The sequence below is a fragment of the Cynocephalus volans genome, chromosome 2 (genome assembly GCF_027409185.1).
Source record: "Cynocephalus volans isolate mCynVol1 chromosome 2, mCynVol1.pri, whole genome shotgun sequence".
Lineage (NCBI taxonomy): Eukaryota > Metazoa > Chordata > Mammalia > Dermoptera > Cynocephalidae > Cynocephalus > Cynocephalus volans.
Window position 1 is genome coordinate 6,848,197 of NC_084461.1, and position 18,074 is coordinate 6,866,270.

Below are 18,074 nucleotides of genomic sequence, written 5' to 3' on the forward strand. Positions count from 1 at the left end.
TGGTTTTCTGCTAAAGGGCGTTTTTCATCCCACTTCATGCTGCCTGTGGGTTATTATTTTGTTTCTTTTTCTTTTTTCTTTTCTTTCAAAATAGAAACTGTCATGAACTTTTAAAAAGGCATACTTGGTGCAATTAACTCTAAAACACTGATAGAATAATTATAATGATTATACTGGTTCACATTTTTTATTTTGTATTAAGCCAATGACAGAGGCCCCATAAAAATAAGCACCAGAAACAAAACAAAATCAAAAGATTAGAGAAGCCTGACATATCCTTGATTTTTATATTATATTCCTTCTAAGATCTTTGTCTATGACGATGCAATTTAAATTGTATGGGGGCAAGAGGGGAGGGGAGGGATGCTGATTGTTTTTGCTCCTGTTTTGCTTTTTGTAATCCCTTTTCAAAGCACATTGGAAACTCCTACAGGGTCCCCGTTTTTTTATTTACTTTTTTACTGAACATCCAGCACATGGTAGACACAAAATAAGTATCTGTTGAATGAATTAATGAAAGAATGTTTAAAACCTTATAAGGGTCAAGTGCAAAATTAATTATCTCCATGAAGAGCCTCTCTAATTATATCTTACCATAATATTTCAAAAAAATCTCCTAAAAGTCTTACAACTCCCTTTATCATATGGAGAACGTTTATATGGTATAGATACTGGATATTAAAAATACTCCACTTCCTTACTAGAAAGAAGAAAGTAATGCAAACATTTACTTTTCCCTCACAAGTCTTTCGGCTTTTTTTATTCCCATAAACCTAAATTACAGATTGTTTATATCTTCTTCCTTCTTGAGTGGGTGAAGGCAGACGTTTACCAATACAAAGGATGAAAAAGCAGCAAGAATTAGATGAATAATTAGTATGTTGCTAACACAGGAAAAGACTGGAAATGCACAACTCTGCCCACCCCAGAAAGACCATGGGCGGAGAGGAGGAAAAAAGAGAATCAACACGATATAAATTGTGTCCAGCTTCCCACTCAACGTGTTCTCTTAGGAGGGATCAGGTTCTTGCATGTACCGAGTCCCATTCCTTGGTGTTGTCTGTCATTGAAACTTGCTCTCAGAATTTCCAAAAACCTAAACTCTGGGACTATCACATTCCCTGGTCAAAAGGAAAGCACTGAACCCAATGAGAGGGTCTGGCTTTGCTGGAGATGCTGAGATTGAAATACCCGGGTTACAGTCGTGGGTAGGTTTTCTAGGACAGCGCGGACAGGACGGGAGGGGGGTGGCAGACAAGAGATTGACAAAGGACAGTGTTTCATTCTGCTGCTATGGTGGGAGGACCTATGGCAGGAGATGGGCCTTGGGACCAACAGGAGACGTCAGAAGGACCACTCACATCCATTGCCTCCTGCAGCTTCAACGTCTCTCCAGGTGTCTGGCAGGAGGGAAGGCCCAGGGACCTGGGAAGCCCGGTAGGGCAGGGCGCCCTGCCTAGGATCCGGTGTCCTGGACACGCCCCTGCGCCCAGTGCTCTCCAAGATCTCCTGGCAGCGGGTGGCAGAGCTATGCTGCTCTGGTGCCCTTGACCCCTTAGGCCCAGAAGGCATTAACAGTTGCTAAAAATAAGACCCCTGCAAGGTTCCTGGTTCGGGTCTGGAGGCATGGCCTGGGTCCTGCACTCACTGCTTACACTGCTCCTCTGCTTACAAGCCCCTGCCCACGAGAGGGACACGACAGCCAGGGCGGGCTGCGGGACAGTTCTAGCAGGTTCCCGAGGTCTTAGGCAGTGCCAAAGGCTCACGTCCTGAGCTCTGGTTGTCTCCTGGAAGAGATAAGTACATAGGTACGGCTCCCTCCCGAGCCATTTGCTGGGGACAGGAGAGGGGAGGGCCACTGTGCCTTGGATTCCTTAAGGGAAGGATTTGGGGAGGAAGTAGGATTTGGCAGTCTTTGGGCCAGACAACACTGGAATAGGAGGAAACATCCAGAAGGGTGGGTTTGTTTGGTGATCAGCGATGAGACCTTGTGACTCCCAGAGCGAGAGCCATCTGCCCGGGCTCCCAGGCGTGTCGGGTGGAGGCACCGTCCCCGCAGACCACTGTCCCCGCAGACCTCTGCCCCCACAGCTGCAGCCCGGTCTGTCGCGCCTGTCGCGCCTCCCGCGCCAGTGCCCCAAGGTGGCGTAGAGGGAGCGAGTCCCAGAGCCGACCCCTTCCGTACTCGAGCCCAGCAGAAGGGGCTCGAGGGGACCTTGGCCAGCCAGAGGGAAAGCTTGGCCCACTGGGCACCTCCAAAGTGCAACTGAGGCTGAAAGTGCAGGGCGCAAGACAGGCTGCCTCCGCGAGGACGCGGCGGGGGTGCGCATTCAGTCACAGCCGCGGCACCGCTTAAGGCGCACTCGGGCTGTTCTCTCAGAAGGGCTCCCACGCGTCCCACCGCGCGCGCGCGGACGCCCCTGCCCCAGGGGAGAGTGGAGGATGGGACCCCCCCACACACACACACGCACGGGAGGCGGGGGCGGGAGGCGACCCCCTCCTCCGCGCCCGGGGACTAAAGGATGGGAGGTCTCTTTGCAGCTGCCCTCGGAGACACTGGAGAGAAGCGTGGGCACACCCCCTCCCCGCTGCCCTTTGAGATAGTGGCGTGGAGGTGAAATGTCCCCGCAGTCCTCCGAGCCAGGTGGGAGGCAAGAGGGCGCCCCCACCCCGCCGGGCTCTGCGCTGAGTTAGTGGGGAGGAGGGTTGGCGCCCCCACCCCTGCTCTGCTCTGCACAGGGCAGAGGACGGCGGACGAGCCGGCGGCTGAGTGTGGGAGGACGGAGACAGAGGACCGCCCGGGGCTGGGGCGCCCCCGGTGCGTCCCCCCGCGCCCCGCCCCCAGTCCCGGGTCTACCCTTGCGCGCCTCCAGGCCGTCGGGGGGCGGCGGCGGCGGCGGCGGCGGCGGGTGGGGGCCGGCACCGCCCCTGCGCGAGGCCGGCTGCGCGGCGCGGGGTGGGAAGGGGCGGGCCGAGGGGGGCCCCTGCCGAGCCCGCCCCCTCCCGCGCGGTGGCGGTGGCGGCGGCGGCGGTGCCGGGAGCTGCCCCCGAGGCCGCCGCCCGGCCCCCTCCCGCGCGTCAGCGCGCCCAGCCCGGGGCGCCGAGCTCCGCCCGCGCCGGAGGCCCCTGCGCGCAGCTCCGGGCGCCGGCAGCCGGGCCGGCCGAGGCGGCGCGGGGGTGGGACGCGGGCGGCGGCGCTGAGCGGCGTTGCCCGGGCCGGGCGCGCACGGCGGGCGCCCCGCGAGCCGCCCCGATGTGGCAGGAGGCGATGCGGCGCCGCCGCTACCTGCGGGACCGCGCCGAGGCGGCGGCGACGGGCGGCGGCGAGGGGCTGCCGCGGTCCCGGGACTGGCTGTACGAGTCCTACTACTGCATGAGCCAGCAGCACCCGCTCATCGTCTTCCTGCTGCTCATCGTCATGGGCGCCTGCCTCGCCCTGCTCGCCGTCTTCTTCGCGCTCGGGCTGGTGAGTGGCCTCCCCGCGGGTCCCGCCCCGGGCTGCCCCTCGGCCCCGCTGCTCCCTGGCCTTCTCGCCTGCCCGCGGCCGGCCTGGCTCGGGTGAGGGCTGCGCGCTAAAGAAAAGTTTCCCTGGAAAGCCCTGCCCCAAATAAAGTTGCCAAGGTGCTCCCTGGGTGCACGGGCAGGGCGTGCGGTTTTTCCACCCGTGCGCACCCGCTGGCAAACTGCTCTGCGCGCTCCACCGCGCGCCGCTGCCGGCAGCATCCACCCTGGGGCTGCCTGGGGAGCCCGCTGCCTGCCGTCCCTCTCCAGTGGCGCAGCCCCTGAGCTGGCGTGTGCTAGTTTGGGCTGGGCGTTAACTGTAAAAAGCCTGCCTTGGAAAAGTGGTTAATGGGAAGAAAAAAGAAAAGAAAAAAAAAATACTGTACATTTTTGCCTTTAAATCTGTGTCAGTTCAGCCCCATAGACAGAAAGTGATGGGGTGTTGACCTGCTGTGAATCATTCATCCTCCGAGTCTGCAGGTGAGAAGCATTTCGCATGGACTGTTGCTTTCGTGTTTCTAGAGAGGTGGTTAATGCCTTCACGGTTTCGTACCGGTTATTAAACTGGATTTCATCACTAGGAGCATCATGAAGCTCAACTGCTGATGTCAGTTTTGCCAGTTTATATTTTTCAAGCAGAAATCCTTGGCTCGCTCCCTTGAACAGTGAAGGGAAATCTGTAGATGGCGGTAACTTCCTGTTACTGATTTCTCCGAGTGTGTGGTTCAAACTTTTGCACCGCCTGTGATATGCATGTGCACATTTTGTGACAGGTGTCCATTACCCAGGGGGAATTTTGGTCAGTGGTTGATCTGGGAATGTCTTCACTGAACAATATTTTTGAGCTTAGAACATAAATATGTGCCTATACTTATTTGTGTCCAAGAGCAAAGAAGTGGATTTTGCCTGTATTTCATCAGCTGCACAAAATAGCTGTCTTTGGTATTTGGCAATTTGTTTTGGATATCCTGAGCCAGATGGTGTTCCAATATTATGCATGGCAAGATTTATTACCATTATGTTTTTTTTTTAAATAAAGTTTTCTTTGTCCCCCACACTACTCAATGGGTGCTGTCTTCTGATTGAGTGCGATGAAGTAAGAATAGAAAACGGAATGTAGATGGCCGGGAAGTCACAGATCACAGACTGGTTCTCGTGCTATAACACGTAGAGTGGAGAGTACCTTTGCTCCCTGTAGTCTAGATGCGAGCTGAAGGCAGCTCTCACACCCTCAGCATGTAAGCAGTCTTGAATGCTCCCTGGCATGTCATCTTTATCTGTCTTTACTGCATTTAGGACTGAAAAGGACTTGGTAAGAGACTTCTCTTCAGTCTCTTTGGCATGCAGGATGTCTAAAGACATCTTCTTCCTATTCCTCTACTTGCAGTGAAGAAAAAAAAAATGTCAGTTTTCCTTTGGAAATCTGTTCTGCCAGGGCATTTCTTCTTGTGATTCTCTTGAATCTGTAATTTAAACCTGTTCTGGCTTGTTCTTTTCTAAATTGAAAGGAGGAGCAGGTGATGGCCTATTTATAGCACCATTAATATATTTAATGACAAGTGTGAAGTTCATGCCTCCCTTATGCACACCGCTTTGTTTTCTGTGATAGAGAGCTCTGCTTTCCTAATCCTCACTGATATAGATGCTCTTAAATGGGTCAGAGATTTAGCGTAGTTGGGCTTAAAGCACCCTCCTCTGAATTGTCTTTATTTTTTGCATTTGTGTTTCTTTACACAATTCCTTTGTGTACCCTTTTGCTTGGTGCAAATGGTGGAGTGGTATCCTTTTAAAACTTTCTCTGGGGAATCTTTATTTTTTCTTGAGAACTCAGTTATTTCCACACTTTCTTTGCATTTAGCTAAATCATTTTAAGCACAAAGTGGGCTTTCTGATGGCATGGCTGTTACCCAACGCGAAGTCCAGAGACAGTGAGATGGATCCCGTTCTTGGCTATATCTGGTCGATGGTCTCACGCTTATTATGTAAACCCCTCAAAGTGATGAGCTATGCAAAAACATTCCAGAACAAGGAGAGAAGCTGGGTGTGGTAGAAAGGCTTCCTGTAGGTGTAGACTGGCACTACAGGGCCAAGTCAGAAGAAGATATGCTTTGGAGAAACAGGCACTGTCATCTGAAACTGGACCTTAGGAGGGAGAGGAGGATGCTGAACTTCCAACAGCTCATTTCTGTTTTGAGTTTAGTAACATTGTAACCAGCATCTCTATTTTCCAAAAATGTTCTTCCTCCAGATAGTCAAAAATGATTGGGGTAGGAACATTTGAGGAAGGAACGGTGCTCACTTAGATTCATTTGTGGGTCGTGGGTGAATTAATTTCTCAGACTAAACAGAGCTTGGCTTCTGAGAGGTCTACCTTGGCGAAGGGAATAGCTCCTTTGGCACCCTGCCCAGGTTTCCACCTTGGAGCACTGTACTCCAGTAGCTGGGCTCTGGTGTAGTTCAGGAGCTAAGCAGATCTATTTTTGCTGCCTGAAATCTTGGATAGATTCCTTCTTTCCCCTGAATCTGCCTGATTTTGATTTCCATTAGACTTTCATCAGTTGTTGTGGTAGAAAAAGTCTGGCAATTTTCTTAACACACATCCCTAGTCTCCTAGAACATTTGGACTACAAAATTGTCTTTGCGTAATCCAAGTACATAGAGATTTTTTCTTCTTTATGTAATTGCCTTTGTATGAGATGATTTGAAATATGTATTAAAAAGAAAAAAAAGCAGGCTTTGTTTTGATTTAGTATTTCTCTATCCGGCATTGTGCACAAAATGATTTCCCTTAATTTCAATCTATGGTCACTCCATGATTCTGCATTGTTAACCATGAAGCTAAAGTGATCCTTAAAGTATTTTTATTATATTGTAAAAATAAATCCTGAATGGAAACTCCACAATCTTGCTTGATTATCTTATACATGAAAGACTGTTAAATAGGTTTAATCCCATCTTTGTGAAGAATTATCTGAAGACATGAAACAAAGTGTGTAGAACATATACATGTCTTGAATTTTCATATTCTGTTTAATAATGTGAAAATATTTTCTGTTGCTTCTCTTGGAAAGTTTTAATGAAAAATATAATTTATAATTTTTCAACATCAGTTTATTGAGTGCCTACAAAGTGCTGGGCAAAATAGACTTGACCCTTGGCATCAGAAAACCTAGAACTATTGAGACCAAGCCATAAGTTCTATGTCTTTTTGTGTCACTTTGTTACTTAGAATGGTTCTCTCTATGAAATGCATGAAAACCCTTTTTCAGAGTTAAATCTTCTCATTTATTATGTCCTCATTCAGCTAGCTTTTCTCAAAATTTGCCTGTCATTGTTAGGAAAGTTTGACATAAATTTTTTAGTTTGTGAAATACTGGCTGGCTCTACCCAGATTTGTTTGGGGTAAAATTTATGATTAAGAATAGTCAGTATTTCAATTTGAATGAAAAAATTTGTCTCCATAAATTTTAAATAGTCAGATACTGTAACAAAATACATATTTTAGCATGATATGAAAATAAGAGGATGAACTTTTATTAAATATGAACAGGTAATATGTATGACTGAGAATATGACCCACCTTCTTTCTTTTATGATGATATGGTGAGCTAGATTTTTAAAACAGTAATGGTAAGTACTTTTCAATGCAAATCAATTTTCTAGCATTGGCTATTTTTTTCTAAGGGCGGATATATCAGAGTGTTTATTTTATCTGTACATTGAGAAAGAATCTTATTCTTTCAAAACAAACAAACAAACAAACAAACAAACAAACAAACAAACCCAATCATTTGTAGAGGGAAACTGGCTTCATTATTCCAGACAATTTTTCAGCACCCCCAGAAGGTGGAAGAATCACCCCCTTGGGGGTTGAAGGCCTGAAAGACAGATAAATATGCCCGCATCTACTCTAAGGAGCAGGAAATTATGCGCATACTTTCTCTAGTCCCATAATTCTGAAGATGGAAGGGAATGTAGCATGTTCTCAGGTACTGGAGGAAAGGTAGCTGGACATGATCCTTTTGCGCCCTTCTATACATGTAGGAAAATCTTACTCGGCACGTGTTTGTAAATTGCAACCAGTAATTCAGAGTCATTTCAGTTATCATTTACCTGTAGTATAAACAAAGGCCAAGGAAAAACTGTAATTTTCTGCAGGAAAGATGGTTTCAATTTAGAGGACTACCAAGAAAGGATTTGGAAACATCCTTTGGGTATTAAAATGCATGATTAAATACACTGCTCCTCGCCTTCCCCATTTTATAAAGACAGTACAATGTTGGTGAGAGCATCTGTCTGTGTTGAAATTTTGGCTTTGTCCCTTTCCATTTCTGTGACCTTGGGCAAATTGTTTAACTTGCCTATTTCCAATTTTCTTATTTGTAAAGTGGGAAGGTACATGCCTCATAAGGTGATGGTTAGAATTCGTACATGTAAAGCACTTGAGATGATGCCTGGAATGGAGTAAGCCCCAGGAGCTGTTAGCCATTACTAGGTCTTCTGTATCTGCATTGTCCCTGTTACATTGACAGAACACCATAGTCACACTGCACTAGAGCTGGAAAGGCATTCATTCTGCAGATGAGGAAACTGAGACCCTGAGAGGAAAGCTCATTTCTTCAAGGTCACACTGCTGCAGAGCTGAGGCCAGGTCACAGGGCATTCAGCTTTTCCTGGGTGACTTTGCTGGAGAACATTGCAGATCTAGAATTTCCAGCTCTGGTCCTGGCAGAATAGCATTGTTCTTGTTGAAATTTCTTATTGATGTGAACATTCTCAATCTTCATTTTATGTAATGGAGTTACCTTTCGGTTTTTTCTCTTTCAGTGTTAAAGGGATTTAGGAAGAGAATGTTTCCACACAATTAATTCATGAAGTGGTGGCGTCATTTATCTTCATTATGCTGAATATTCCCAGTATCTTCCCCCTCAAGCAGAACATCCACTTGTGGCTTTGCTTTTGTTGTCTGAGAAGTTCTGGCATAAACACGATGGCATGTAATAGCCATTCCTATTGAGCTGTGATACTTACCGATATTTTCAAATCAAATATTCTACTGAAAATATAACAGCACTGTTAGAGCTGATATATTATTCTGTTGAAGGTGTTTTATGGTTTTACTAATCACTCGATATGTTTGATCACTAATTGTTAGTGATAGGAAAGCCCCAGCTATATGTTTGATCATACTCTCCTGGCATGCTGGTCTGATCTGTAACTTGATATTGACATGGGGACAATCCATTGAACTCGTTCTTTCCTTCTCTGAATATTTACTGAGCACTTCCTGGAGTAGTCACTGTGATTGGTTGCAACCTGGTGGCACTGCACTCTGAAGTAGCTCATTGCTGCCATACCGATGTGGTTTCTTAAACTACTGTTTACCTTTCTAGGGCAATCTGTCATTCTGGACCTTATGAGCTGAAGGCATCCGCCTCTGACCCTCTCCAGCTGCTGGGTCTTCCCCTGAGTGGCTCCCCTCATCCCCAAGCCTCCTGCTCCTCTTTGTGCTGCAGATCCAAGTTCAACCTCTCTTTGTTGAGCTTAAACAGTCCAGCCTTTACTGAACATTTCTACCTGTATTGATTTCTGCCTCTGATACTTGCAGAGCTCATGAGCTATGCAAATAATTTAACCTCTACATTACTGTCATCTGAAGCTCAGGATAGTTTTGGGGGTTCATCTTGTCTCCTCAACTATTTGTTAGTGTTGCTGTATTTAACACAGCGCTAACCATATAGCAGGTGCTTAATTAAGGTATGCATAATTTACGGTGTCGCTAAGTTTTCCTTAGCAGCTGCATTTCCATCCTACAGCCTTCTGGTAAAAAGCACAAATTTTGTTGATAGACCTGGATCTGGGCCTCAATTTTGCCACTTAGTGCGTGTTCCTGACAAGTTAATTTATCTGTTCTTTTCCCAGTTACTTCTGTGGAATAAAATGAATAACAGAACCAGGCATATGGAGCATTGTTGAGAATTAAGATAGATCATATGAGCATTTAGGACAATGCTGAGCACATATTATATCCCCCCACCCCAAATGTAAGTCTCTGTTATTATTATATCTGTACCATAGAGGGTTCTCCTAGTGAAGGTCTCTTGTAAATGTATTTCAGGCTGAAAATAAGATGAGTACTAGGATTTTTAATCGGCATTATGAAATATCAGGATGCTTTTCTGTTACGTAGGAAATGCTATGCATATAACTTTGAGTTATTAAAAAAAGGCAGAGAAGGGGAGAAGCATAGATGATTAAATTAAAAGTCTCATTTTGACATAAGTTTAACATTGACTCACACTAAAACTCTTGCCAAATTGACACTCATATTGATCTTCATACTTTTCAATTTTGTTAGCTTTGGATAATTTTATATAAAATTACCAACAGTAATGAGATGGTATTGACTGTGCAGTTCCTTGATATCAAACTAGTAAATAGATACACACCTGACAATTCCTGTTTGCAATCACCAGGTGTGTTGGGAGGAGAGAAAAAAGAGTCACTTGTATGTTTCATCAATTTTATAAAATGAAGCTGTGCTAGTTCTTCAATGATCTCATTGTATAAGGATACAATAAAAATCAGAAGGAAGGGATTGAGAAGAGGTTTGGAAGATTTCATTAGTCCAGCTGTTTCTGGAAGTGTTACAAGTAATTCCTTTTGTTTCCACTTTTTACTTTGGCTTATACTTCTGTCTCCAGAAGCCAGACTCAAGTGAGAGAGTGGTGGACACAGTAAGAAGAACCTCGACCCAAAAATCCATTGTGAGCAGCTGTGCCAACTAGTTTTCTGACTCTGCCCAGAGTTCTAGAATGACTATGCCAAGTCAGAGAGAATGAGAAACCTGGCCTGGGTCATGGCTATTAGGGATGCAGAAGGCAAATTGTATCTCAGAGTCTAACCAAGTCTCTTTTGAAAACTTGGTGCTTATAAAAAGGGATTTTCAATTTTTAGGACAATTAGAATATACTGAATACATAATTTATTGCAGTAATTTATACAGCTATAAAGTACAGTAGTTTCTTTTTAGAACATTGCAATTCTGAAGATTTCTCAAGATGATCATTATTGTCTGAGAGAATCCTGTGAATCAATCAAGCCTCTGTGGTCATTGCCCCACAGAAGGTTCCTGGTGGAGAAGACGGCAGATCAGAACTGTTGTAACGGGGGCCCTGATTGCAGTCTTGGAATTGTGAATTCTACCCATTTACATTAATGTCTTTTTGTGGAACCACTGTAGTAATATTTGGTAACCAAATATTTAGTTTACTCCCTTTGAAAATATACTCAAGAGAGACAACCCAAAAGTCCCATCCAGTAATGGCAGAAGACAAAGAATCTAGGATCTCAGTGAAGGGCACTCGTTGGTTCAGAGGGAACAATAAGCAGTCATTTCTACATCAAGCCTGGATATGGCTCCTCTAGATCTGGAGATGTGGGCTAAAAAGGCTTGTCAACAACCATCTACGCAACTGCCTCATATACAAAGGATAGCCACGGTAAACCCTCCCATCATCCTAAGGCGAGAATGCCATGCAGTGGTCTCTAGTTCACAGCAATTATCAATCCTTCTAGGCAGGCTGTTTGAAAGTCCCTGGCGATGAGGCTGGGAATGGCTTCTTCCTTGGATGCAGACTCTTGTCCTGGAGATAGTTCTCTTATCTGTTGTTGTCTGTGGCCTCTGAATCCTCCCTCTGGGAGGTTCTTCCTTGGTTACCATCCTCTTGACCACTTCGGAACTGAGTATTGAAAATATCCCCTTCCTGGGGACCAAGCAACCTTCTCAGCCCATTTCCTGCCATTGATGTACAGAGAACCTAAAGTTTTGTTTAAGTCTGGAATAGCCATAGTTCAGGTTGCTATTTTTCTTGGAATCACGAATCTCTCCAAACTTATTCAACATCTTATCTGTTTGATTTCAGTCACCTCATAATGTCAATGGTCACAGCCAGAGTTCTTTTCAAGACATGCTTCTTAATTTTGCTGTATTTTTCTGCCTTCTCACATCACCTTTCTCTCTCTCTCTCTCTCTCTCTCTCTCTCTCTCTCTCTCTCTCTCTCTCTTTTCAGCTTGTGTGTACTTTGAGTCTGTATGGGAAACACAGTTTCTTGGTTTTCTTTCCCCTGTGCCATTTTGTCCAATTAAAATTATTTACTGGCACCACATTCTTAGCTGGACTTTAACTCTGAGACTTCTTTATCCATTTTGGTTTTCAACAATATCTGTGGGCCAGACAACACTGTGACTGTGATACAAATCTTGATCTTGTGGCAAATCTCTGGTCTATGGTCAATGTTCAGTCCCTTCTAAGGTTTGGTAATAAGTCAGCAACTGTTTCTCAAAAGGAAAAAAATTATCTGCAGAGTCACTTAAAAGTCTTCATAAAGCACTGGTTTGTGTTGAAAAGTCTATGCTTTCAGGGAATTTGTGTGGACTAACATGGCTAGTCACCCAAAGGGTGGCCAGGATGGGGGACTCAAAGGAAGAAAGGCCTGTTGGGCTGTTGCTTCTGCAGAGCTGCTCCCTCTGCTTCTGCACCCAAGTGCCTGCTGGGCCACTGTCCACTTGTGGCTAGAAGCTGGGACAAAGCCCAGTATATGGAACAGGGGAGATTCAGGACAAGTAGAAGCCAGCCTGAAACGTGTGATTGCCCATGATGGCACCTGCCTGTGAAGACCTTTGGTGAGGACTTGCTTCACTCTGGTGTTGCAGAAATGGTGCACGTTCTTGTGTTCAGCTCTGACCAAGAGCCATAGAAAGCAGGAAGGGGACTCCTTGAAATATCACTCCCAGCGAAACCAAATCAACCCAGAACAACTTAGCTCAACTTTTAAAATTGTCAGTTTCCTTCCAAGCACTACACACCACAAGCATTGATATGTATTGTTTCATTATTCTTTTAAAATTCACACTATGATTTATTTTTTGATCAAAAAGTTATTTAGAATTGTGCATTTTATCTTACAAATACGTTTCATTTTAAATTTATGTTAATTATGCCTTTGATATAAATTTTCAATTTAAATTATGTTGTGATCAAAGAACATGGGTCTCTCTGATACCCATGAAAATTTCAAATGAAAAATTTGAAATTTTTTGCAGGTTGTATGATACGTGATTTTTATGACTATCCCAAGTGTACTTGTTCTACCCAGTGGTTAGATGTAGAATTCTCTATTTTTCATTTAAGCCAAGCTTGTTAATCATGATGTTCAAAATCTTTTACATCTTGTTTGTTTTCATTTTTTGTTTTGTTTGCTGTGCCTATGAATAGCTAGATGGAGGTGTTGCAGTCTTCTACTCTTGGTGGATTACTTTACCTTTCCCTCTGATTATATACATTTTTTATTTTTATGCTTTGAGGCTATCATAGCTAAAGGCTGATTTCATTTTTCCCAATAATCACTATTTGTGGTGTGCCTTTGACATACTAAACACCCAACTGCTGCACAGTCTGTGTTGCTGCACAAAGCGTGTATCGCTGCACGTGTGGAGAAACTGGCTGAGGGCTGCCCAGCTCCTCATCTGAGTTTCATGGCAGCAGATGATGGAAATGGGTTTCTACCTTCAGTCTATCTAACTTCAAAGCACTTTCGTAAAAAAAAAAAAAAAAAATCTATTTAATTTTTTTTTAAAAATAGAAAAGCAGTACTTTACATAGACTATCCTTTACATTGTAAATGAAAAATAGTACTGTTTAACAAAAAATGAAAAATGCATGTGGAAAAGAGTGAAAATACAGATAAACTGTTGCTCCATGGGAAAGCCTCAGGAAACAAAGGAGCTGCCACATAATAAATAAAAGCAATGTGTATTTGATAGACCTAGCAATTAGAAGCCGTCAAAATTACCAGAAAATGCATTGAAAATGAGAGGACAAAATGTTTGAGAAAAGCGATAGAACCCATTATCATTACAGTAGATGATACCATGCTTAAAATCTCCTTTTTTTTAAAAAGGCATTTTAGAACATTTCATTTACTATGCATTATTTGGTTTTTTTGTTTGTTTTTTGTTTTACCTTTTTAAAGGCATTTTTAAAAGGCATTTTAGTACATATGAGTACTAGTTAAGTCATTTTAGTATATTTCTTTTGGTTGCATTAATAGTAAGTTTTTTTTTCCACTAAGGGAGGTGGGGCCAGGATACATCAACATATTTAATTTAGTTGATGGTGTTTTTCATGTTTTAGTTTGCTTATTTTAAGCCACTCTGTTTGTTTTATACTCCAAAGTTCGAAAACCCAACCTGCTCAGAAGGACACAGCCACGGGTGTGCCTCTGTGGCTTCATTGACTCCCCTGTCCACTGGGAACGGTGCTGGGAGGGAGAGAACCATGTTATTCCAGGTCTGAGGCAGGCCCTTATTTCATTTACTTAGCCGTAAGAAAAATGCATGACGCAAACAAGAGGCTGGGGAAGAATGTCGTTTATAAGCTTACACATCCTTTAATGAATACCCTTCTGTTTTGTCCTTACACCCTTATAAAAGGTTCTGTTTTATGGCAAAGTCTATATTAAAACTCGCTCAGAGTGAGAGTTCAAAAGGCAGATGCAGAATAAATTGATGGCTGTTCTCTTTCTCGAAGAGTCCCTGTTCTCCAGTGGGCCCAGGTTTTGCCAAGGTTAAGGTCACCAGCCTCATGAGCAGCAGCTGACTGTCTCAGGCCGCTGGCCATCATGGCTCTGGCTCACCCACGGGGCTGGGGGTCCTGTCTGAAGCTGACACCCGTCCTCTGGTGTGCACAGTCGACCTAGTAGCATCATCTACCTGGTGAGTGAGGAGGGGATCCCAGCGCCTGGGATCACATGTTACCTTTGCAGCCTTTGTAGGTCTTTTCCTCCCTAAAAATATGTTCAAAATTATGGTTTACAACTTTGTTATCATAAAGATGTTTGTAATCTTTGACCCTAAACATTTGTGCTTTTTTTGTTGTTCTCATTTTAAAAGAAAAGGCAATATTTTAATAGGTCCCTGAGAGGATTGTGGGGCCCTGGGACTGTGCCCACTGTGACTGATGGAGAGATCACCCTGTAGCCTGGACAAGTGAATTCTCAGTGATCTGATATTTAGGAAAAAAAAAAAAAAAGATAAAGACTCCAATATCTAAAACTAAAAACAACATCAAGTCTTATATTCTGCACCCAGCAAGATAAGACGTTGGGTCTTTGTCTTATTTACAGGTGGATCTTTTAAGAGAGAGTTTCAGGAAAGCTCCTGCAGCCATTGGGTTTGTTCTCCACTTGCTGGAAGGACATCGTCACAATGTTTCTGTTCCTTTAGTTACCAGTTTTCACTTTACAGTCATGCATATTTTTGCACTGATTTTCAGTGTTTCTGGAGAAATAATAGCCAGTAAAGTCAACAACTGTTTCTCTCCTACTGGGTTAATGAAATAAATGAAAAGTTATACTAGGAAAACAGCTTTCCTGGTTGTTTACTGGTTCATTTTCTGTGCACAGCTAAGTTAAGTTCATTGGGGGAGGTTTAAAATAAAATCGGTTTTTGTGGCTCCATGTGTGTAGTGATCATAATCTGAAATTTGATGTTCTCAGATGACATACTGTCATGTCCCATGAGTACGTTTATTCGTGGTGTCATCCGGGTGCCTGGTGTATATCTAATACCCTTTTGCGATGATTGTAAAATGTTTCTGAGGGTAAGACTAATAACTTAGGCCCTCAATCATGGATAAAAATAGCAGTGGAGGGAGAGAATAAGAACATCTCATTTGATCCTCTTGTTTTCTGCCAGTTCTGGACGGATGCATTCTTTTGGCCAACCAAGGACTGGCCCCACGCAGTTGGGCTGCAGATGCAGAGGGTGCAGAACTGGCCAGCGCAGTCCCCATGGGCGACATGGGGCTGGAGTCCTGCTCTCTGCCCTACCAGCTCCACAGCCCATGGCAGCTTTTCTGGGCGCCTCCGTTTTCTCAGCTGTAGAATGTTGTGGACACCAGTGTCCAGCCCTCATAGGGTTGTCCTAAGGATTAAAGAGGTCAATATATGTAAAAGTGCTTAGCACAAACGAGAGCGCTTGTTAGCATTCACTACTGTTGTTACATGCCTTTTTCCCAGATGTCATCTAACACAGGTAATTGTGCGACAGAAAGGGAGATGAAGTCAGTTCAGGGAGGGCCTGGATCTGGTCTTTCCCCTGGATGGTAACCTCGACTTGCTGTGGTTTTGCTGATCTGTACTGCTCCCCATCTCCCTCTGGTTAGTTGCTTGGAATTTGGACAGAGCCATCTTAGAGATGAACCCTGTACCCACCAGTAAATATTAGGGGTCACGAGACTCAAGTATTTGAAAGACATCTGCTCCATAAGTCCCAGATTTTACCATTACTTTGAATATTCTAAAACCTCACTGGAAGTTTTCATGATTCCAGCCACTTTTCTTTTTAATTGTGTGTGTGTGTGTGTGTGTGTGTGTGTGTGTGTGTGTGTGTGTGTGTGTCACAGGAACCTGAATCCTTGGCCTTGGTGTTATCAGCAACGTGCTCTCCCAAGTGAGCTAACCGGCCAGCTCTCATTTGGGTTTTTTTTTTATTGAAACTCCTCTGGGTATTTCAGTAACTAAACATGTGTGGGTCAGGATTAAAGACCTTAAACTGTGTTCCGTTCTATGGTGATGCTGTCCATAGCAGGGATCCAGCACAATGCTTTGCAGGAGCAAGCACCTAAATCTATGCCTGTGCAATCAAGGGAAACATAATGTCTGTTATACGGTCCTAAAAATGTGTAGAATTGAAATCGTGTGCCTTTTTTGTGTGTGGCTGAAGAGATAAATAGAAAATGAGTATTAGTATACAAAAATGAGTTTTGAAAAATGGATTTGTAAGAGGCTAATAATAAATGCCCATTTTCTTTTTGCTATTAGAGCCCAAGATGGGGGTGAAGGGGCAGTAAGTAAAATAGCAAATATGGCCAGCTCTTAGCATTTCCCACTTTCTCACCTTCCAGATTTAGCACTTTCTGACCCTTTTCTATTAACCTATGATCCTGGTGAAACATTAATTGCCATGTTTAAAATAAAAGTTCATCACTTTAAAGACTAAGATGGTTGAAAATTTCTTTTAAATAAAACATTTCAAATCCATTTGGAAGGCTTACTTTTCTAAGGCCAGGGTACTGATGCTTCTCTGAATCAGGCAGTGATGTCAGTCGTCTTATCTTCTGGCATTAATGTGTTCTTGCATTTGCTTGTCCTGTATTCACTTCTGAGTAAAACCCATTTCTCCATGTATCAGGGAAAATGTAAATTCGATGGTATATTTGCTTTGCCTAATTTAAATATCCAATGTTGGGTTACCTATTTGGAAAAACAGGGTTATTTAATATGAAACTTAAACTTTTAAAAGCTCAAACTGTTCTACTTTTGAAATAATTTTTTAAACCCAGCATATTTTGACATTGATTAATGTTGATAACATTTTAACGGTGTAAATCATAGCTATCACAGTGACTCTAAATAGTGACTTTTAATATCTTTTTTCCCTCTTCTCAGGAAGTTGAAGACCATGTGGCATTTTTAATAACAGTTCCGACCGCCCTGGCGATTTTCTTCGCGATATTTATTCTGGTGTGCATCGAGTCTGTGTTCAAGAAGCTGCTCCGCCTTTTCTCTCTGGTGATATGGGTGTGCCTGGTTGCCATGGGATACTTGTTCATGTGTTTTGGAGGCACCGTCTCTCCCTGGGACCAGGTAAGGTGTTAATCTGTTTTTTCTATTGCCTTTATGTGTCTTGACTTGTGACATATTTTGTTCTGTACACTTGGCCCGAAAGTGTAAAGGAGAGGCCTATAACTGAGAATGAAATCTTTTACAAAAATTTACGTATTTTTAAATTTATTTATTGTCATTGGTGATGGCCAGCATGCCATGCAATAGGTCCCTAAAGGTTACTGCTCTTGTCTCACTGACAGTGAGATGAGCCTGGCATAGAGAACAATCTTCTGAAGCAGCTCTTTCTGGGTGCCTCATGGCTGAAGTTATTGGAGACTACTTTAACTAATCAATCATGCTGGCAGCCAGGGTGCTGGCTTGGGTCTTGTGTTGTCATTTGTTTGGGATAGCAGAGCTTCTGCTTGGTCCAGAGTCCCCACAGTTTTGGTAACTCAGTTCTCCTGTTTCCTGAGTGCTCTGTCTGGGTTTCTTATTACTCCAGAATCCCCCTGAGATCAGAGCCTTACTATGTTCCTCTAACTCTTCAGGACTGGTGTTGGCCTTGAATTCTTTCTCAATTACAAGTGTCTTCCTACTTATAGACAGACTTCTGTGACACTGATTTTCTACCAGCTCAGTCACATCTTCTCAAGAGGATGCTTCAAATACCTGTCGGAAAACCCACATTCCTTCATTTTGCACCTGGGGAGGCTCTGGGCTTAAAGATGCCTATGCATAATGTCTTTGTCCAATCATATAAGGAAAATGTGGAATACACAATCAAATCCTAATCAACCATAAAAAAGAATGAAATTCTGCCATTTGCAGCAACATAGATGAGCCTGGAGAAAATTATGGTAAGTGAAATAAACCAGACACAGAAAGAGAAGTACTGCATGTTC

General features: G+C 43.8%; 1 protein-coding gene across 1 annotated transcript in view; it reads left to right on the plus strand.

Annotated features, from left to right (window-relative positions):
• Nucleotides 1–3,253: 3,253 nt before the first annotated feature.
• Nucleotides 3,254–18,074, plus strand: part of ADCY2 (adenylate cyclase 2) — a 395,282-nt gene continuing 380,461 nt past the window's right edge. Inside the window, exons 1-2 of the mRNA XM_063086882.1 lie at nucleotides 3,254–3,466; nucleotides 17,014–17,211. Of these exons, the coding sequence (XP_062942952.1) occupies nucleotides 3,254–3,466; nucleotides 17,014–17,211 (411 nt within the window). The remainder of the gene's footprint in view (nucleotides 3,467–17,013; nucleotides 17,212–18,074) is intronic.